This window comes from Physeter macrocephalus, chromosome 10 (assembly GCF_002837175.3).
Source record: "Physeter macrocephalus isolate SW-GA chromosome 10, ASM283717v5, whole genome shotgun sequence".
Lineage (NCBI taxonomy): Eukaryota > Metazoa > Chordata > Mammalia > Artiodactyla > Physeteridae > Physeter > Physeter macrocephalus.
Genome location: NC_041223.1, coordinates 21320855 through 21344092, shown reverse-complemented (window position 1 = coordinate 21344092; position 23238 = coordinate 21320855). Strand labels below are relative to the sequence as shown.

Below are 23238 nucleotides of genomic sequence, written 5' to 3'. Positions count from 1 at the left end.
GTTTCCCTCTTGAGTTATTTATAATTTCTTAGCACTTAAAGAGTTCTCCATTCACTTTCCTACTTCATTTTCCCATTCTCTTTCTCCCTCTATTTTCTTGGACTTTACATTTTACTCATTGGTCCGGTCATAGTTACGTTATTAGAGTTCTTATGTTGAAGCTATAAAATGAATGGAAGTGGTTTGTTGTGCTGTAGTGGATCGATGTGGTTACTAACCACAGTGAGTTAAATAATGGATATTTTTAAATTGAGCCTAGCTGTAGTTTTCTATATTATTAACCCAGTTTCAAAAGAGCTTTTTATTGTATGAACTATCAAAGAGCAGGGATGGGCAGAACTCCAGAGAGTACTATAATAGTAATGAGCCGCTTGCGTGCGGGAAATCTTTTTCAACCAGGCTTTTAGAGTCAGGTTGGCCTGTCTGGGTGATCCCCATTCTCCAAATGAGTTGTTTTCTTTCCTGAAGGAAAGAAAGATTTTAACAGCATATTTATACACAGTTGCTATTACTAAGACAACCGGACAGTGAAGACTGAACAGTGGGATGAACTGCCAGTCTGTAGGGTTCTTTACTTGCAAGGTTTTTTTCTGGCCGTTTGTGAGCATAACTGGCATGGAACCCAAAGAAGAAGGACTTAAGTGACCATCAGTGTGTAGAAGAGCCAGTTTGGAGATGGAAAAAGTCATGGCTAGATAAGAAAAAAAAAACCAAAACTGTGTTTAGCTTTCTGAGGAAGAACGAAAGCAACATCTCATTTTGACAACAAAACCAAACCAAAAAGGCTCATGGTTTTTAATAATAGGTTCCTGGAAAATATTTATGAATTAAATTGTAGATAAGCTCAAATGCGGTCCATAAGCTCCTAAAACACAGAGAGTGTATCTTATTGGCTGCCTGATGCAATACCTAGAAAAAAAGAAAGAGCGAATTCTGGGTAGTTCTTTCCTGCTCCTGGGAGACAGACAGAGCCAAACCACATTGCTGTTTGGTTCTTTGAGGAACTGTTTCATAGATTAGAAATTTATCGCACCTTGATCTTAAGTGCTGTGTTGGCTTTATACTCCATTTTCCTGGAGGTTGGGGAAAGAGTGAAACGCCAAAGTCAACTTCAGATTTGACTCCAGCCTTTTTTTACTTCCTTCTTAGTTTGTCTAAATGTGCTTATGCTGGAAACAAAAGACACGTTTCCAGTCTGGAGAAGCTGATAACTGGCTTATGATCTCCTGACATAATGTATGGCCCAGGGAAGCAGAAAAGAGAGCTGGTGCAGGTCACCCAAAACATTCTGCTGAGCAGTCCCAGGGAACTGGATGGCCAGAGCTGACAGCACTTTATTCAGTTCCCCTTTGCTTCTGGGTTCTTCCACATAGATGACTCTTGTTTGTTTGTTTTATCTCCATCTTTTGTTCAAAAGCAATATGATTGTCTATTTGAAGAAAAGTCTGTGTGTGATATGCTGTGATTTTTAAGGACACTTATTTAACGAGGTCATCTTTTCTTGACAGATTAGGAAACTAATTCACAGCATAAAACATTCAGCAGTTCTCAAATCCAAGCCTGTCACTAGTTTAATAAACATGAATCAAATGGCAGTCAACGCTGATAGCATTAATTGGAGACCACAGGACAAATTTCATATCTTAGGATCTTTCCCAGTGTCACACCTAATTTGATCTCTTTCCTGTTTTAGTGCATCTAGGGTTTTTTAAAAAACATATATATTAAGTTAGATTTTAGAACTAGTTTCTTAATATTGTTGAAATAGAAAAGCAAGTTTTGGTGTCTGCAGGATCAACTTTTGCTTATCAGGAAAAGAGATGTTCGTGGAACATCTTCTACAGGGTAGGGATAAAATATTCAGATCCTCTTATACTGTTTAGCTAGGACCATAATTCCAGCTAAATCATCATAGAGAAAACATGTATTAAGCCATTGAGTTCTGCAAGTATTTTTCCCCGGTGTTTTGTTATGTAATTTTTTAAGCATACAGAAAAGCTGAAATAATTTTACAGTAATACCCATATATCTACTATCTTTATTCTACCATTAACATCTTACTTTATCACATATCTGTCCATCCATGGAGCCATCTTATTTTTTGGATGTATTTCAAAGTAGGTTTATAAATGTATTTTCATTTCTTACCAACACCCATGTGGAAACATGTAAATCAGCAAAAAGTGAAACAATCCCACAAAAAAATGTTTGGCTACTTTTAATCCATCTTATCTGAGTTGGTGACTGAAGAATATAATACTCCAGTTGTTGGTACTTTGGTGCTTTTCTTTCTTCTCCTTTTCGCATCATCCATGAAAGGCTCTGGGCAGCACTTGGCAGGCAGGTTTCTTGTAGCGCCCACTGCTGTTAAACTATGTGTATCGTTTGTATGCTTATGGCAGACGCTTTCCGTGGCTGTTCTGATACCTGCCCCTCTCTGCTCTGATGAGTTACTGAGGGTGAGATTTGTCAGTGAGCCAGTCACTTCCTTCATGAGTATCCCTCCGGTCTGTTTAAAGTGACCAGACGTGCTTTCATCCTACTTTATAATTAGCCCTCTAATAATTTTTTTTAAAGTTCCGAAAACTCGGTGAATTTTTGTTTTGTTTTGTTTTGTTTGTACTGCACGGCTTGTGGGATCTTAGTTCCCCGACCAGGAATCAAACCCAGACCCTCAGCAGTGAAAGCACAGAGTCCTAACCACTGGACCACCAGGGAATTCCCTTGGTGAATTTTTTAAAACCAAGTTTAAGGTTTAACCTTGACTCTTAGTAAAAGATTTAACAATGACTATTTAATAAGATTCCTAGGAACAGTCACGTTGGCCTTCCTCCACCTCTCACCCTCTTCCTCTAACTTCTTTAGAGGCATAATTTCAAATATGGGAAATCTAAGGAAGTCAGTTCCTGATGTTAGAGAAGAATTCCCAATTGATAAAATCCTGTTTACTTACAGTTGACCCTTCTTTTTTTTTTTTTTTTTTTTTTTTTTTTTTGCGGTACGCGGGCCGGGATCCTCCCGGACCGGGGCACGAACCCGTGTCCCCTGCATCAGCAGGCGGACTCTCAACCACTGTGCCACCAGGGAAGCCCGGCCCTTCTTTTCTTAAATGTCACTGGCTGACACCTAGATGTGCAGTATGCTTCATAAAGAAATATTATCTAATATTCTCCTCCAGGAAATTATGTATTGTGTATTTCTTGAAAATTGGAGCATTTGTTAGCTTTGAGTCATATTAGATATCCAGGATTTTGTCTTTGAAAAGTACCTTTGAAAATGTAGCATAATCATTATATAGGAAGAATAACTGAGATGTTTTAACAATTATATTTTTCTTTTTATTAATATCATCAAAGGCCTGACCTTGTAAAGCCCTAGTTTGAATCACATGAACCACAAGTTCGGTGTTTGTCTATTATATATAATTTACAATCCACATGCCTTATCCAACTCATATAAAGTAATTACTTGGGACTTCCCTGGTGGCTCAGTGGTTAAGAATCTGCCTGCCAATGCAGGGGATATGGGTTCAAGCCCTGGTCCAGGGAGATTCCGCATGCCTTGGAGCAACTGAGCCCGTGCACCACAACTACTGAGCCTGTGTGCCACAACTACTGAAGCCCACGTGCCTAGAGCCCGTGCTCTGCAACAAGAGAAGCCACCGCAATGAGAAGCCTACGCACTGCAACCAAGAGTAGCCCCTGCTCACTGCAACTAGAGAAAGCCTGCATACAGCAACGAAGACCCAGTGCAGCCAAATAAATATAATTAATTAATTAATTAATTTTTTTAAAAAAGAAAAGAGCAGCAGATGTCTGCCTGCATTCTGAGTCTCCCCACTTCCTTTAAAAAAAAATGATAATTATTATTTGACCCTAAGGATGTGTTTTAAGGATATCAAAGGATATATTGCAATATATTTTGTGAAGCAATTAGAAAAACTTACAGTATTTTCATAGGAAGAAATCTGAATTATAATCAAGTTTTGTTTGACACTCACAGGCACTTAATGAAAGCATACTAACTAGTTGTTTCTTGTCTTGCAGGGTAATTTCAGTTTATGTTCATTCTTTGTCTAAATAACCAGACTGATCATCCTCTTTCTTATAAATTAAAATTAGTATTTCAGAAAAATGTCAAAACTTTTCCCTGTCCAGATAAGGAAAATTAATAGAGAATTTAGCATGTTCAGCTAGCAAATACAGATGTTGCAAATATTGAATACTGATACTGTATTCACAGTAAAAACAATCTTAGTGCTAAGAAGTCTGTTTGAATTTTAAAAGTAAATCTATCTGTTACAGAGGAGACTTCTTTTTCAGCCTTTTGGTTGAGCCTTTATACAGTGTGATTTTCCTTCAGTAGAATTCATAACAGCACTTTCTAAAAGATATTCTTTCATAAGCATTGGTATCTAAGAATCTATGCTCACTTATCAAACAAAGTATGAGCTACAGGAACCAACAGAGAGAAGTTCATCAAATAGCAACCATTAAATCCTGAGCAGTGTTTATTTCTTTTAAAATTCTAGACATTTTTTTCTTAATTCCATCTGTTGGACAGCATTCATTTGAGTTGGCCTTTAAATTGTACTACTTGGTGAAGCACTAGAGAAAGAGAAGACTTTGGAAAGGTAGCATCACAAAATAAATCATCTCCATCAACCGTACACCATAACCCCATTCAGAACGTTCTGGTTTGAAAGCAAAGTCCAAAGAAATGATTACATTCTGCTTCTATGGAAACCAAAGCAGACAAATCAAGTATTTTGCTTGGATTTGAATGGAAATCAGTAACTCAGACATGCATCAGGTGGTTCTAATTTGTTCTTTTGATGTGATTCAGATTTTCACACAAAGGCCAGATCCAGTAGTAAGTTTTAATCTGAATTCTGATAAATTGTGCTTCTAAAAGCCTGTGAGATGATCAGCAATGAGAGGCTTTCACTGGAGTACGGGCACTCTTGTGGTTTTTTTCAGAATAGAACAAGAAGTCAGGAAGCAAAAAGGTTTACAATTAGTAAATAAACCAATCCTATAAGGAAAAAAATAATATATCTGTAAATTAATGATTGATCCTTCCGCAGAATCTTTCGATAACTTTTTAAAGATGTTGGTGGAGTGTTTGGTCAATATCCGTGAAGTCAAATAACTGTGGCCTGAGCTACTTTTCTGATTGTATAATCTTTTATAGTAACTGAGTCTTCATGCCTTTCCTCCCCTTCCCCTCCAATTAATAAACAGAAAAGAATGAAGAAGAAGAGCAAGAAGCAAAAATGGAGCTTAAACGCAGACTCAGCAGAAAGGTGATGAAACTATGATGGTTAATGAGCATGTGTATTTTGAGATATATTTCATTTTCAAAATGCAAATCAGCACTTTACATGTAAATCTGATATTTAGAAATAATTATTCCTATTAGTCTACTGACTGATCACAGACATTAAAATCAATGTAATGTTTGCAATATGAATTATGTTTGTATTAATGCATAATATGCTAATTTTGAAAAGTCGACAGTCAAAAGTTTTAAATTGCATTTGCCAATTATGAAAATAACATATAATCTGTGTGAAATTTTTTTAAATGCCAAAAGGAACAAAAAAGACTAGAAAATCGTGCAGACGTCTCCCATTCAGAGATAACCATTGTTAACATTTCAATGTAGAGTTTGTAAAAATGCTCACTGTTTCCATGCAGTCTTGGAAACACTGAATAAATACTTTGTTATTACTAAAGATTCTGAGCTGGGTGAGTAATTTATTAAGTGAACTTGATCATCCAGCTTGCCTGCTGCAGTGCTACCCAAATTGACAAATGGCTTACCTCCAAAACTCAGACCATTGTTTCTACCCATTTATGAAAATATAAATCTGATACCGGGGCCCTCGCTTTTTTCGGTAAGTGTTAAAATAATAATAATCTTTGGAAAAATTAAGCACTATCAGAGTTTATATTTCATTATAAACACCTTGCTCAGTAATTCTTCAGATATACCTTTCACAGCTGGATAAGGCAAGATGCGTAAAATATGACATCTGCAGCAAAGAGTGTGACCTGAGCCACATTTATTTGGGCTGGCTGGGGAGTTCACAGCCAAAACACTCCAAGGCAGAAAGAAGAAGCGCTCCATTCCCATGGAAAAGTTGGAGACTGTATTTTGAGAGGTTTTGGTTTTGATTTTTAGGGAAAAATAGCCTTAATTCATCTCTTTTTTTTCCTCAAAATCCCAAACATCAAACAATAATCAAGTTAAAAAAGAGACTATAGGGCTTCCCTGGTGGCGCAGTGGTTGGGGGTCCACGTGCCGATGCAGGGGACATGGGTTCGTGCCGCGGACCGAGAGGATCCCACATGCCGCGGAGCAGCTTAAAAAAAAAAAAAAAGACACTATAAACTGAATTTCTTGAGATGGCTCTTCTAGCAATTCAATGGCCATTAAGTTACCAGCTACAGATAAGCGGTAACCCCTCCTCCTTGCTCCAGCTCACCTCTGTCATACATATAGTCTTTTCTTAATCCATCTGGGTCCTTCTGGGAGACAACAGAGCTGCCCTACCCCCACTGGTCTGTACCACACAGAGCTCCCTGCCATAGGTGCAGAATATTCCATAGCACTAATAGCTACCCCATAACTGGAACAGCCCTGAAGGGCAAGACTAGATGGAGAACTTCTGACCTCTGTGACCTTTGGTCACTTGCATTGTGGGAAGTCCCCAGAAGCAAGGGTTTCTCTACCTTCTTAACCCTACCTGCCCTAGAGAGGCAGTAAGAAGCTAGCAGTATAGATAGGACAGTAACTGAGAGTATAACAGAACCACTTAGATTTTTCCTCCCTTTGTCCATCACCTACCAGGGCTTTATGAAGATAGAAGGAGCTGCTGTTGCCTTACCCCAGGTCAAGTAGGCTCAGGGTGTAGACCCAGACCTAAGAATCCTTGAATGCCTTGAACGTTAGAGCGTTGACAGTTCAGCCTCTGGTTTTACTCAAGAGGAAACCAAGGAACGGGGAGATTTTTGACCACAAAAACATCCGTTTTTGTTTGTTTGTTTTGTGAGAGTGCTTAATTTTTCCAAAAATTGAACCCATGCAAATAAGGAATGCCTCCAAAGAGGACCACTTAAACCATGGATAGTCTGGCTGTATATAGAGTATATGTATGGAGAGAAAAATGAAAATGGACCCAATGGGTAAAACATAGGCCTGGGTCTACCTGTCTGACAATACTGTGACACCTCCCAACTGAGAAAGGCCACAAAAGCATGAAACTTAATAGCAGACAGTAGATGATGCCTGTTCAACCAGGGGCCAAGTTTCTTTAGTCTCTCAGGACAATCTCTGTCTGTTCTTGGGCTTGAGAAAGGACCATGAGAGGAAAACAAATACACACAGGGCAGGGTAGATTAAATATAACCATAAATTTGAATTTGACAAAAACCACAGGGGGACTCCGAGATATTAGAAGTGTCTTAAGGTTGCAGCTGGGTTTAAGCAGTTGTGGCCTCACTGAAGTGCAGTTTTCCAGTGCGTCCCCCCCACCTCATTGCTGCATATCAGCTTTTCTGGCCAAGGGTAAATGTCAGATCTGGACCTGTGTCCTTAGACTCTCACGGAAGACTGCCATAGGCACACCCTTCACTGGACCATTCCTTTGTTGTAACTTTGTGCATTTCTGAATATGCAGGTTTAATATAGTAGGAGCAGAGATTTTTATTCTCATTTCTACAAGTTGTAGGGCTTTTGTCTTGATAATTCAATCTTCAAACCAGCCATACTATATCTGGATTACTATTGTGTCTGTCCCCCGTGTCAGAGATGACAGGCACCTTTATCACAGTGCCAGCCAAGGTGGGGAAAATAGCATAATGCAGATGGTTGCTAAAGACTGTGACCTATCTAACAATGGTGATTTTTATAGTTGCAAAATTAGGGCACACTGCTTTCTAGTTCTCATTAGAAACTCCCAAGATGCTGCTGCCATTTTTTTTTTTGATATCTTAAAGTGACCTTATGTAACCATAACTTTGAAGTACTCTATAGAAAACGTGCCACCGTGAGGCTGTAAATGGTTTACTGAACTCATCCCTATCCTCCTGCAGCTCAGCCTGAGACCCACAGTGGCAGAGCTGCAAGCTCGAAGGATCCTGCGGTTTAATGAGTATGTAGAAGTCACCGATTCACCTGACTATGATCGCCGGGCAGACAAGCCCTGGGCCAGGTTAACACCTGCAGACAAGGCAAGACCTCAGTGGCTTGAGCCATGATTTTATTTATGTATGATTTTATTGTATTTGTAAAAGCTCCAATACCTACTTACTGCCTACTTAGTCATCTTAGGAGACTAGGTATTGCCAAATATCCCAATAATTTTCTGCCTTTGATTATTTAAGACACTTAGGTGATACATTTAATAATATCAACATATTTCTTTCAGTTAAGTCTCAGAAAAAACTTGTTCTTTGTTACCATATAACCTGCCTGCATTCAAACCTGGATTGGGGTGGGGCAGGTTTCCCACAGCCATGATTTATCCTTACTCGTAGAAAATATAACTTATACAAGTTACTCTTTTAAAGGGATATGTTAACAGTGGAAAAGGTATTGATCTCTAATCAAGGCTGGCACACTTTTTCTATAAATGGCCAGAAAGTAAATATTTTAGGCTTTGTGGGCCATCCAGTCTTTGTTGCAGTGGCTCAGCTTTGCCTTTGTAGCATGAAAGCAGCCATAGAAGATGTGTAAGTGAATGGATGTATATGTGGTCCAATAAAACTATATTTATAAAAACAGATGGGGGTGGTGGTGCGATGAATTGGGAGATTGGGATTGACAGTATATATACTAATATGTGTCAAATAGATAACTAGTGAGAACCTGCTGTATAGCCCAGGGAACTCTACTCTACAGTAGAAACTAACACAACATTGTAAAACAACGATACCCCAATATAAAGAAATTAATTAATTAATTAATTAATAAAATAAACCAGATGATGGGCCACATTTGGCCTATGGGTCATGGTTTACCAACACTTAATCTATATCATGGCTCACAGTTCAGTATAACTGAAATATAGAGAGGGTTCCATCATGAAGAAAGACTGATTATTTTATGAGTACCATGGTTACATAAAGAATTTTGCCAACCATTTGTTTGTTTTTAAATTCTTCCCTTTACCATTTTCCTGATCCCCCAAATAATGGTTTCTAATTTTTGTCTCTAAGCCAAATTCCATATTGAGTAATCTCATGCCACACCCAATCTTAAAGCTAGAACTAGGTATTTAGTTACACTCTGTGCTGATGCCCTCTAATAGGAGATTTCATTCTGTAAAGCACCTACTATGTGTCAAGCTCATATTGGAGATATAGATTCAGTAATTATTAGCTCATAAGAAGAAATGAAAACTAGAAAGGAGTAAGATTACAAAGGAAGAATGTGCAGAATGAAAACAGAAGGGAAGGAGGCTGGGAATAGAGCCCGAGAAACCCAACACGAAGTGACATTAGAAAAATGCTGCAAAGAAATGTCTGTGAGGTGGGGAAAGAGAAGATGTAGCCCGGCAGCCTAGAAAGGGGAGTGTCAGCTCACAAGTGGTTAGTAACATAGTGAAAGGAGGCATTTTAGTGGACTGGCTGTGGTGGGGACCATGAGAATAAAACACAACCTCAAGAGTCTTGCTGTGAAGAAGAGGGATGATAAGGTAGTCACTTGAGGGAAAATGACTGTGGAGGCTGAACGCTTGAGTGAGTAGAATTGGAAAATAAGAATATCAAGGGAGGGCTTCCCTGGTGGCGCAGTGGTTGTGAGTCCGCCTGTCGATGCAGGGGACACGGGTTCGTGCCCCGCTTCGCTCCGGGAAGATCCCACATGCCGCGGAGCGGCTGGGCCCGTGAGCCATGGCCGCTGCGCCTGCGCGTCCGGAGCCTGTGCTCCGCAACGGGAGGGGCCACAGCAGTGAGAGGCCCTCGTACTGAAAGAAAAAAAAAAAAAAAAGAATATCAAGGGAGTGATTTTTTAATTTTGGGAAATACCTGAGCAATCTTTTATGCCATGAGGAAGGAGCCAAAAGAAAGGGAAAGTTTGCCTATACAGGAGAAAAAGTCAGTAAGTGATAGAGTAGGGCATAATCAGTGGTGCAGCAGGTAAGGATTATGCAGAAAAGGCAAGGAGGAAACCCTTGAGGTTGGGATGGAGAACACAGGCTGAGGAATGTGCCCTAAAAAGGAGGCTTCCCCCAGGCAGGTGAAATCCCTCAGATCGAGGGCAGCCATGAGGGCACGAAGAAGACTGTGATACTCAGGTCGCGGGGCAGTCAATACCACGTTTCCTGTAGGAAATAGCAAGTTTATGTGTTACCAAGAATTGCCTATTAACTACTTAATGTGATTTCTTGCCCTTAGGCAAGAGTGACTCAGGTCACTCAGTGTTATTCAGCTGACAAATGCGCTGCTCTGGAGGGTCTGAGGTGGCTTGTTTACATATCTGGTGTCTTGGTGAGGATGGCTCAGAGGCTAGGCTTATTAGCAGCTGGGCTCAGCCAGGGCTGTCCACCAAAGCACCGACATATGGCCTCTTCAGCATGGTGGCCTCAGAGTTGTCAAACTTCTTACATGGTGGCTGGCTTGTCCCAGAGCAAGTACCCCAAGAGAACCAGGTAAAAGTTGCATGGCCTTATCTGACCCAGCTTTAGAAGGCACCCAGCCTCGCTTCCACCACATTCTGTTATTTGCCGGCAAGTCATAAGGTCAGCTCAGATTCAAGGGAAGGGGAATTAGCTCTGCCTTTCAGTGGGGGAGTGGTGGCAAGGTCATATTGCAGAAGAAATGTGAGCTGGAGTTATTATTGCTGCCATCTTTGGAAAATGCAGTCTGCCATATCTACCATTCCCAGTTATCACGATACTCAAATGTTGAATTTCAGAAAGGCAGGTAGGGCGTGGCCAGGTAAATGATTAAAATCAGAGCAAGTGCAAAGTATACAAGCAGTGAGAGTCTAAATGATTAACCACCCTCATATGGAAACTACATTTTCCATACTCTAGAAATAGTCCTTCCTAACTCTTGTCTGTTGGTGGAAGGTAAAGTTTGTCCACCTCTAGCTATAACAGAGAGGATTTTTCTTTTTAATTGTGTGTTGAAACAAAAATTGATTTTTGTGCTGGACTTCTAGGCTGCAGGGGAGATGTACATGGTCGAGTTTTCTTCTACAGGATTAATGTCTCTTCACGAGTAATTCAAAGGCACATGACTTTCACATCTCCCCTGCAGATGGAACCCTGAGCCCCAGAGCACAGCCAGAGGCCCTCCCTACTCACATCTGAGTCTCATTTTCTCCCTTTGGCATTGTCTCTCCCATTAACCCTGAGACTTTTGAAGGTCTAAAGGACTGCATTTTTAGAACCAGATTTGTATTGTAGGTTTTTTCTCCTTGAAGAAAAATAAGAATAATTTCTTTTAGAAAGAAAAAAATGTTGTATACTTTTAAAAGATAGAAAATAGAAAAAAGGCAACAATGTAAAATGCTTTTAATTTATAGTACTTTGTATATACACAAGTGACTTGTGTTTATTGGCAAAAAGCAGAATATTCAAAAATACAAGAAGAGGAAATAATAATTACAGTGCACATCAATGCATGGTATTTTTAAGAATTTCTAAAAATACTGTTTTCAACCTAACACTGAAAAAAATAATCTGTTTTCTCCAGATGTTAAAAGATTTGTATAATGTAATGTTATTGCCCAGAGATACTAAAACTATCAATGGTCTTAGTATATATTTTATTTTAGAATGAAGACCCATGCTAATCATTATTATCGTAACAAGCATTTCTGGATTTCTGTTGCTTTTTACTTTAAAATATTCATAATATATGATGATAAGATTTATAATAATATATTTTTTTCAATATGTTAATCAATATAAAAGCCTATAATTTACCTTTATATTAAAAAAGAATTTTACTTTTTAACTTTTGAACTATATATCCCATTTAAAGAAAAAAAAACTATTGAAAGTAAATATTTCTACGTCTGCTCTCAAAATAAACACTGAACTGCCTGCCAGCCTAAAGGAGCCATCCTTCTCTCTCTTTCCTTAGTACTATTTTCTTAGCCCCACTAAGATACCACTTTGCATTTAAAAATTTTTTTGAATTTCAAATGTAAAGAAAAGGGGTCAGTAGCCAATTAGTCAATAACCAATCAGTGCCCATTCTATGAAAACACTGTGCTGGGTATTCTGGGGAATCTCATAGACCTGGTAGTCTTGTTAAACTGCCCAAAATGGGAAAGAGAAGTAGTGGGGAAAATGCATTATTAATTGTGAACTTGATTGAGCTTATATCACCTTTAACATAAAATTTTTAATTTTAGAATATCTGTGCTTGGGTAGAGCGCTAGAAACAGATACACATATAGTAAGATATCTGTGGCCTCTGTAAGATATATATGGCTTATATAGATATCTGTGCTGGAGTAGATGAGCCCTAAGGTGACAAGTAGAGCCAGAGAAGGCCATCAACTTGGCTTGAAGACCAAAGCCCCCACAGCAGTTGCCATCTCCCTGGGGTAAGCCATGGAAGCTCCATGTAGAGAGGAGAGGGCAGGCTGTGGAGCAGGGCGCTTCTGGGTTTGATTCCTACTTGGCCACTTGGTAGATGTGTGACCTTGGCCAAGTCATTTAACTTGGGTTTCCTCACTAGTAGAATAGAGTTAATTATATCTATCCTGAGAATTTAGTAGATTATCTATAGAGTCCCAGCTCATCACTAAATGATAGCTCTTACCAGTATTACTTTCATGGTCAGGCTTGATAATCTAAGCTTTGTTCCCCATTGGGGACATTTTCATTACTCATTGAAGCCTCAGTTTACAGTCTAGTCTAAATTTATCCAATGAAAGAGAATCCGGAATTTTTCAGATGATACATGGGTTTGTCCAAGTTACTCAGTAGTCATTTATTAAAACCCTTTTAATATATTAAATATTGTCTTAGATACTGGGGACATAAAGATGAACAGAACATACCACCCTCCCTGGAATGCACTGTCTAAATAGGTCCTAGGGAAGACTGAGATTTTAATTCCATACAGAGATGTTCTTTGGCTTATTCATGGTTGCCCAGGCAGCAGAGAGTACACTTATCTAACCATGGCGTTGAGCTTGATGAGTAGTCAAGAAATCCCCTCCATGTCAAACATCAGATTTTTATCAAAGAAATAAGCAAAGACATCGAAACGATGGGAGTTCTAGTTAATCCTCATAGCTCAGGTTATTTGAGAAGGCAGCAAGTCCATATATTCAACAAATCACCTCTTGCTTCTGGCCAGGCTGACCCCTGAGCTGACTGGGAGTGATAAGCAGACCTTCCATCACCAGTCATCACGAGTCAATCTTAAACTTAGTTCCAGTCATTTTTGTTTCCTTTTTCCTTTCTATAATTCTCATGCTACCAAACAACACTACATATTTGGTGCCAGTACTGTCTCTTGTGGACTTGTTTTGTTTCAGTCTGAGAAATACCTAGTCTTGGCCGAATGACTCCCCATTGTTGACCCAACTCAGCACCATTCAGACTTCAATCCCACTACATCAGCCTACCTCTTTCTATCCCATTATCTTTCAAAAAAATATCAGTCCCATTTACACTTATGTGAAGAGTTATTAGACTTAAACTCTGGTCTCGTTTGTACAGAAGGGAGTTAAGATTATTTTACATGTATTTCCCTAACATAAAGGGTATTTAATTACTTTTTTCTTCTCAAAACTCTCTCAGCAAACCTTCTCTTTAAATAGTAAGAAGGGGACTTCCCTGGCGGTCCAGTGGTTAAGACTCCACACTTCCAACTGCAGGGGGCACAGGTTCGATGCCTGGTCAGGGAACTAAGTTCCCGCATGCTTCACGGTGCGGCCAAATAAATAAATAAATAAATAAATAGTAAGAGGAAATAACTCTTGGAATAAAACTGAGGTCTTCAGTGAATTTTTAAAATGAGTATTGCATTTCTTTAACTGCCTATAGTCACATCTTCGTGATATATATATTCAAACAACCAGCCCCTGTAATTTCACATCACATTCATTGCCTATAACTGACTCATCATTTCTAACTACAAGCTAGCACACACAACATGGAGATCTGAGACGATTATCTGGATGACTTAGGCCCTGAAGCTCATTTTATTGGAAAGAGCGTGGGACTTGAAGTAAGAAGGCCTATCTAGCACCATACGAAGTCACTACAGTATAACTGACTGTATCCCCTGTGCTACACATTACATTCGTATGACTTATTTATTTTGTGACTAGAAGTTTGTACCTCTTAATCTCTCTCACCTATTTTATTCATCCCTCTGCTACACCCCTCCCACCCCGGCGACCACCAGTTTGTTCTCTGTATCTGTAAGTCTGTTTCTGTTTTGTTATGTTTGTTCATTTGTTTTGTTTTTTAGTTTCCACATATAAATGAAATCATATGGTATTTGTCTTTCTCTGTCTAACTTAGTTTATTTAACATAATACCCTCTAGGTCCATCCATGTTGTTGCAAATGGCAAGATTTCATTCTTTTTTATGGCTGAGTAATATTCCATTGTATATATGCACCACATCTTCTTTATCCATTCATCTGTCAATGGACACTTGGGTTGATTAAGGAAGACTTTTTGATAGATATTAATTGGTGATGAATATAGAGAGTTTTTGCTATTTTAGCTGGGTATCAATTTTTACAGTGAGTGAAACAAAGTATCCTCACTGTTGATCTCACTTTTGAAACAAGATATATAGTCTTATCTCAGGGAACTTGGGCCCAGAAATATTTCTCTACTTGATTCATCCTCTTCCAAAAAAACATTAGCAAGAACCACTGCCACAGTCCCCAGACTCAGGTTCCTCATAGAAACTATAGGGGCTGAGGAATATATTTGGAGAGACAAACAATCTACGACTATAGGATTTAAACATAACATTGAAATCAGCGCTGGCGAAAAGCTTGTATATTGCAGAGTGATAGCTAGTGATGGGAGAAAGCCAGAGAGAGGCCTCAAGGCTTTCTTCTGTCATCTTCCTTTTCTAAAATACATCATTTTCCAACCACAAAGTAGATTTTCTTATCTCTCTGTAAAGCCATTCTCTGTGGTTTGTAATGTCATTCTGTTTCAGCTGAAGAGTCCATTCTCAGAGGTTATGGGCATGCTTTTATTAGTATTTTTTCATTTACATGAGGAAAAACTTCTAACTAGAAAAATTAGGAAATAAAGATAAGCACATAGTTGAAACCGAAAAACCATCCATGATCCAGCCAGTATTGTTAATACATAACTAATGTTAACATTTTGATGAGTATCTCAGCTTTTCAACCTGAAAGGACATAGCATCTCTTCCAACCCCAGCATGTACATGACATGGATTATGTGTTCAATAAATAATAATAGTAATAGGATTCTACTTGATATTTTCTTTGAGTGGCTTGAAGTGTTGTGCTGAAATTTTTAATCCTAATTGTCTAAACTTTCAATATAAAAGAATAAGTAGCAATTGCCTTCTCTGTAGCTCTGTGGCAGCTCGTCAAAGCCATGTTGCTGTGGGTGGTATGACATGCAGAACTTTCATAGGAAAATGATATTGTTTCTCAAAAAATTTCATGACCTGTGCTATCCTTGTGGTCATCGAGGATGGGGGATGTGGGTGACTCATAGATCAGGCCCCAGGGTGAGTTTGACAAAGGCCTCCTTCATCTCTGCCTTGTCAATGTCACCTGAAGGAAATCTGTCCTGGTTTTTGTTTGGCTGTAGTATTGACATTTCATTTGTCATACCTTTACCTAGTAGAAATTAGAAATGCCTTTCTCCAAGACATTTCATCAAAGAATGTCTTCTTCATTGATGCTATGTATACTGAGGAAATATGTGATCTAAATAACAATTCAGTTTATTTTTTCCTATTTAGGCAGCAATAAGGAAAGAACTAAATGAATTTAAAAGTACAGAAATGGAAGTTCATGAAGAGAGTCGACAGTTTACCAGGTAGGTAAACAAAATGCAGTTGAGCAAATTAAAAATGAGTAAGATGGTAAATTTATGTTACATGTATTTCATCACAATTAAAAATTTTTTTAAAATATAGTTTAACACAACACCATCTAGTGAACATTTCTAAAATTAAGTCTTTTTTTTTTTCTTTCAGAGAAGGCTGAATCATTCTAAAGGGCTATGTTTTCATTTCTTTCTTTCTGGCCCCCAAAACAAGTATCAGCATCATTTATTCTGCTCTTGAAGAGACTCAGTTGAAGTTTTATACCCAGAACAGATGCTGGTGAGAGCCAGTGTGGGCACATAAGTGTCTGCTTTGGACTCACATAACTTAGGATAGAAACTCAATTTTTATTTTTATTTTTATTTATTTTTATTTTTATTTTTTTTGTGGTATGCGGGCCTCTCACTGTCGTGGCCTCTCCCATTGCGGAGCACAGGCTCCGGACGCGCAGGCTCAGCGGCCATGGCTCATGGGCCCAGCCGCTCCGCGGCATGCGGGATCTTCCCGGACCGGGGCACGAACCCGTGTCCCCTGCATCGGCAGGCGGACGGACTCTCAACCACTGCGCCACCAGGGATGCCCAAAACTCAATTTTTAGAAGACGTAGCTTAGAAAGAAATCCGATTTTTACTGCTGCCACAGAAGATCACTATACTCCTACCATTTTTCCTCCCAACACACTTCAGTTTCACATGCTGCTAAAACCAGAAGGGACCTGAGTAATCATGTAGTCTGACCCCCCTACTTCACAGGTGTTCTGTTTATTTCTCTCATGGGTTTACGTGCTTTGCTATATGTAACAGGTGTTATATAAGATTTTTCAAAGAATTTGCATGTGAATCAAATCTTTGAAACTTGAATTGTTAAAAAACATACCAGGACAGATGATTACGTGAAGAATACCATTGTAGGTCTCTCCGGAAAGCAGCTACTGATCCCAAGACTAGAAACAGCCTCTGTAGGGCAACCATACATCATGGTGTGACAGCATCTGCAGTGGTTCCTGTTGGTGGTGGTCCCTGCTGGGGAGCGTGTCCCATGATAAAGGAAGTGGTGATGTATCTTCATAATTTAATAGCAAATCCCTTCCCTGAGGTTTATGGGGGCCTGCTTGCTCCATAGCTGTTGGTCCTATAATAATGTCTGGCATGTAGAAGAAACTCCCCTTTCTCCTAGGGATAGTTCTTCCTTATTTGTTTTGTTTTCTCCTGTATCATATTTATTTGTAAATGCATGTAGGGCTTTTAGACATCCTGAATATATAGACTTTTTCTCTATTTGAGTGCTTTATCCTATCATAATCTACTCTTGGACCCATCACCTTCCCATATCAAGCAGACCTATTTGTCCTCTCCTTTTCTCCCTTCCACTTCTGGGGTCAGGAAGAGTTCATGCTAACATCTGACACTGTGGTCACACTTCTCCAGTTAAGCCGATCATCATAAGGCAGCTGGATATTTATGGTGACATTGAGCTGGCTGGGACCTCCAGGAAACTGGGAAGATGCCATGTGTTTGTGTCGTTCAGTCCTGACCCTGAGAGTCCTGAGATGTAGTGACTGCACGCAACCCCATTTTTGACATTCAGGATAGTTTTACGTCTGTATAGTTTTCCTAGGAATTGTAGTAACTGAGTAACTCATTTTCATTTGATAGCATTGTATGAAGAATAAATTACAATAGAAAATAATCAAATTTTTAAAATGCACTTTTACGAAAGTTCTCATTTTATGAAAATTAAACATTTATACTCAGATAGGTCCTTCTTCTTCTGTTGTACACTGTGACCAAGTAAAAAAAGTAGGATGTAGGGAGAAATGAAGTTCATTTCTTTTTTATCTATGTATTCTTATCTATACAAATAATATATTCTAATTAAGCATTCAGACATCACAAAAATCTATCAAGGAAAAGTGAAAACTTCCTTCACTCCTTCCCCAAATTCACCCCCATTCTCACAGGAACCTCTGGTAAAAGTTTGGTGTAGATCTCTGTAGACAGTTTTCTGTACGTTCACAAACATGTATATATATATGTGATATATGTGTATGTACTTATATGCATTTATGTACCCCTCTCAGTTATACACAAAGACAGCATCTAGAAAATCTGTCCATGTTAGCATATATTTCATTCATTTGAATGACTCTGTGGCATTTCATAGATAATACAGTATGATGTAAGTTGTTGAACAATTATTCTATTGATGGATGTTTATGAAAATTTCAGTTTTCCATTATTTAAACAATGCTACCTTGACTTTGTTTGTAAATACACTCTTTTGCATACATGCCAATATTTCTGTAGTATACGAGTATTTGCTATATCCACTAAATATATATTTTTTAACACTTTGAGAGATTACTATTCTCTTGTCTTTCCAAAGAACACAGTTTTCATTGCAACCTCCAGTTTATGAGCATGACTGGTTTACTCACCTTCATCAGCATTTTGGGGTGGTGGTGGTTCTAAAGAATGAACAATAATATCCTATTTCATTGATTTCTATACGGTTAGGCATTTTTACATATTTTAATTGATATTTTTAAAATTTGATGTGCTTTGACCAGTCCTCTTTGGAGTTGTTTGTCTTTTTCATATGGCTTAGTAAAACTTCCTTGGGCTTCCCTAGTGGCTCAGTGGTTGAGAGTCCGCCTGCCGATGCAGGGGACACGGGTTTGTGCCCCGGTCCAGGAAGATCCCACATGCCGGGGAGCGGCTGGGCCCGTGAGCCATGGCCGCTGAGCCTGCGCGTCCGGAGCCTGTGCTCCGCAACGGGAGAGGCCACAACAGTGAGAGGCCCGCGTACCGCAAAAAAAAAACCAAAAAACAAACAAAAACAAAACTTCCTTAAATATTGTGGATATCGGCCCTTTGTTACACGTATCACAATACTTTCCCCCAATCTGTAGTTAATGTTTTAACTTTTTACAGCGTTTTGTTTAAATTTTGCATATTCAAATGTGTCTATATTGTTATGTTTTAGTTCATTATTTTGTGTTTTATGGAGGAAGGCCAAGATTATAAAACTTATCTTTGATTTTTATATGTGCTTTTTTAAAATACTTAAATCTTTCATTCATCGGGCATTTATTTGTATGTATGATTCAAGGGAGTAAACTGACTTTACTGTGTTCTATTTTTGTTATTGTTGTTGACTTTCTTTGTTCTAAATCAATAATCAATTGTCCCTATGCCATTTGTTTCCCCCTTTATGTGAAATTCTTCTTATTAAAAGAAGACCATTAAGGATCAATTTCCAGATTCTGTATTGGGCTCTAATGAGAGCTGTTGTCTGTCCTGGCACTGTGTCACACAGTTTAATTAGAATAGATTTGTAGTATATTTTAAAATCTGATGGAGTCTCTTTCACCTTTAAAATTCTATTGGCTATTTTTCTGTATTTATTCATCTACAGAAATTTGGAGTGTTTGTGTATGCCATAAAATAGTCAATTGTTATCTTCATTGTTTAAGCAAATATTAATAGATGCAAACAGGGATGACTGCATTTCAAGAGAAAATCATAGGCTTTTTTTTTTTTTAACAGCTGATACAAAGGTAAGCTTTAAAAGTTTTCCCAAAAATGTATTGGTTAACAGTCTTTAAAATGTCTTTTAAAGACACTGGTGGGGGAAGGGGTGAATTAGGTGAAGGGAATTAAGAGGTACAAACTTCCGGGCTTTCCTGGTGGCGCAGTGGTTGAGAGTCCGCCTGCCGATGCAGGGGACGCGGGTTCGTGCCCCGGTCCGGGAGGATCCCACATGCCGCGGAAAGGCTGGGCCCGTGAGCCATGGCCGCCGGGTCTGCGCGTCCGGAGCCTGTGCTCTAAAACGGGAGAGGCCACAGCAGTGAGAGGCCCGCGTACAGCAAAAAAAAAAAAAAAAAAAAAAAAGAGGTACACACTTCCAGTTATAAAATAAATAAGTCATGAGAGTGTAATGTACAGCATGGGGAATAGAGTCAATAATATTGTAATAACTTTGTATGGTGACAGATGGTAACAGACTTATCATGGTGATCACTTCATAATGTATAAAAATACTGAATCACTATGCTGTGTATCTGAAACAAATATAATATTATAAGTCAATTATAGTTCAATTTTTTAGAAAATTAAATTTCTGGATAAGGAATAATTAAATATTCATATCACTAAGACAAATATTCCTTGCTTAAGTATTCTTTAAAACTTGGCAGTAAAGCGAATGTCTCCTGTGATTTTTCCATCAATTTATATTACATCATTAGAATTGTATTCCAGTAGAGAAATATTTAGGCTCTGAGACAAAAATAATACTTATGATTTTTTAAGTTGTTTTCAGTATTTCTTTTAAAAGGTGAAAGGTTTGGTAAATACTGCTGAGTCTTATCAAAATAATACAAACATATGGTAATGTTTTACATTTAGAAAATTGCTCATGTAGGAGATGGTGGTGCCCTTAGTCTCGGCCACCCTTGGAAGGAATAAACATGCCATGGATCGTGACCTGGCCATTTAAATGCAACCCAGATAGAGAACAGCTCACTTATTAGCCTTTCTCATTAGCGCCAGATGTTATCTCCTTATATCAAGTAAGCCTTCCCTTCAAAATCTAAACCTATTAACTGCCTGTGATTTAGAGTGGTTCATAAAAGGGTTCAGACAGCCCTGCTTCTTCTGCCCAGGCGCCTCTTTATCCAGTGATGATCTCCCACACAGTGATGTATCAGTCAACACTGGGAGGATCCATTCCTATACATAGCTTCCTTTGCTTCTGTATCTCTGTAGAGAGTCACAAAAAGCTGATAACATTGGTTGCCTCTGGGAGGGAAATCAGATGACTGGGGTAGGCATGGTGGGGGAGACTTCACTATTCACCCTTACAAACCTTTTGAATTTTTCAAACATAAGAATTTATTACCTAGTCAAGAAAAAAGAATTTAAGAGAAAAAAATGAAGGATCCATTTCCAAAGTCCTCTTTCTGTAAATGAGGAGTCCATCATGGTGGCTTTTCATGAAGAGTGTGCTGGCAGTAATACTGTGGTACTCCTGCTCTTCCTGTACCGGGAAGACACCTCTGAAAACTCCATCCTGGAGTACGTTCTCTGCATGTTTGACCTGAAGAGGGATTGTAGTGATCCACTCTTTCATCTAATTCCCCCAGTTTCTCCAGATGGCTCTTGGAATTGGAATGCATTCTAGGGTCATGTGAGAAACATGAGGATAAGTGGTCCCCATAAGAATTCATCCTTTGGCCTGCAAGGTACCAGGCTTTAACCTCTGTTCTTTAGAACACTTGCTGCCTGTCCAGCCACATACTGTTTCTTCTCCCCCTCAGCAGCTTCCCACCCAGCCTACTGTTCAAAACACAGAAGACGGTTTGAAGGGCACTGTACTATTAAATGGGGCCATTGCATTCTGGAAACAGATCACCATGGCAAAGAAAATCCACTTCCCTTTCCATAGTAAATGGGATTTCTACAATTTAAAATAATTCTCTAAATTATAAAGACATGTAAATTGTTTGAAAAAAATTTACGTAAAAACTAAACTTTAAAATGGTTACAGCTGAGTGGTAGGATCTATGGTTAGTTATAACCTTTGGATATTTTCTGATTTCCAAATTTTTTAAAACGTCAACATGTATCAGATTTATAATCAAGAGAGAATATTGCTTTTAAAAATAAACTTTGGGGGCTTCCCTGGTGGCGCAGTGGTTGCGCGCCCGCCTGCCGATGCAGGGGAACCGGGTTCGCGCCCCGGTCTGGGAGGATCCCACATGCCGCGGAGCAGCTGGGCCCTTGGGCCGTGGCCGCTGGGCCTGCGCGTCCGGAGCCTGCGCTCCGCGACGGGAGAGGCCACGACAGAGGGAGGCCCGCATACCACAAAAAAATAAAAAATAAAAAATAAATAAATAAATAAACTTTGAATTTTGTAAATAAGAACATTTTTAGAGTGTGCAAAGTAGCATTTTCATATATATAATTTTATTAGCTTTTAAATTATTTGCTTATTATATTAAGCAAAGGATCATTAAATTGACAACTCTTAGAGTCAGAATGGACCTCAAGAGATTATTGGCATAATGTTAAGTGGAAAAATCCAGATACTGACTAAAGGTGTGTGTGTGTGTGAGTGTGTGTGTGTGTGTGTGTGTGTGATGTATATGTATATATATATGGCAGTGGTTTGTTTTATTTTAAAATTCAGATGCATAGAAGAAAAATTAAGAGACAACGTTAAAACACTCAGCCATAAAAAAGAATGAAATATTGCCACTTGTAGCAACATGGATGTACCTACAGAATATCATACTAAGCGAAGTAAATTAGAGAAAGACACATATTATATGATATCACTTAGGTATGGAATCTAAAAAATAATACACATGAATCTATATACAAAACAGAAACAGACTCACAGACATAGGAAATAAACTTATGGTTACCAAAGGGAAAAGGGAGGGTGGGAGGGATAAATTAGGAGTATGGGATTAACAGATACAAACTACTACACATAAAATACATAAGCAACAAGGATTTACTGCATAACATACAGAACTATATTCAATATCTTGTAATAACTTATAATGGCAAATAATCTGAAAAAATGTATATATATAACTGAATCACTTTGCTATATACCTGAAACTCCAACAATATTATAAATCAACGGTACTTCAATGTAAATAAAGAAATAAAGAAATAAATGCAAGTAATGCCAAACAACTCTTAATGATTTGTTATAGAGAGAGCCTATAGGTGTTTTTTTTCCTTTTCTCTACCTTTCAAATTTCCTAATGTAGCTATGTTGAGGGTTGTGTGGTGTGTGTGTGTGTGTGTGTGTGTGTGTGTGTACGTGTGTGTGTGTGTGTGTGTATTTAAAGAAATTTTCTCATTCTGTGCCACCTTAAGTTATTACTATCCAATGTGGATTTACAGATAAATTAAACCACTCTATGAGCTTCTAGATAGGTTTATCAAAATGTGACATGGCAGGAACTACACCTGTGACCTCAATAAACATTAATTCAGGGCCCCTCCACAGAGAAATGAGAAGGCTGCTTCTGCATACTCATTTCTCTCTTGGGTGATACTCTCTTGGGTGCTCCATTTATTTGCTACCTGGAGAGAAACTAAAAAGAATTGCAAAATGCTGCTTCGACCACCAGAGTTGCAAGCGTGGCTCCCTATTGAGACTAACAAAATCCCATCCAGCA

The 23238-nt window shown here is 38.7% G+C and overlaps 1 protein-coding gene across 1 annotated transcript in view; it reads left to right on the top strand.

Annotated features, from left to right (window-relative positions):
* Nucleotides 1-19332, top strand: part of PHACTR2 (phosphatase and actin regulator 2) — a 136202-nt gene extending 116870 nt beyond the window's left edge. Inside the window, exons 11-14 of the mRNA XM_024122451.3 lie at nucleotides 5244-5305; nucleotides 8100-8237; nucleotides 15951-16027; nucleotides 16949-19332. Coding sequence (XP_023978219.1) covers nucleotides 5244-5305; nucleotides 8100-8237; nucleotides 15951-16027; nucleotides 16949-17159 — 488 coding nt within the window. The 3' untranslated portion in view covers nucleotides 17160-19332. The remainder of the gene's footprint in view (nucleotides 1-5243; nucleotides 5306-8099; nucleotides 8238-15950; nucleotides 16028-16948) is intronic.
* Nucleotides 19333-23238: the final 3906 nt, after the last annotated feature.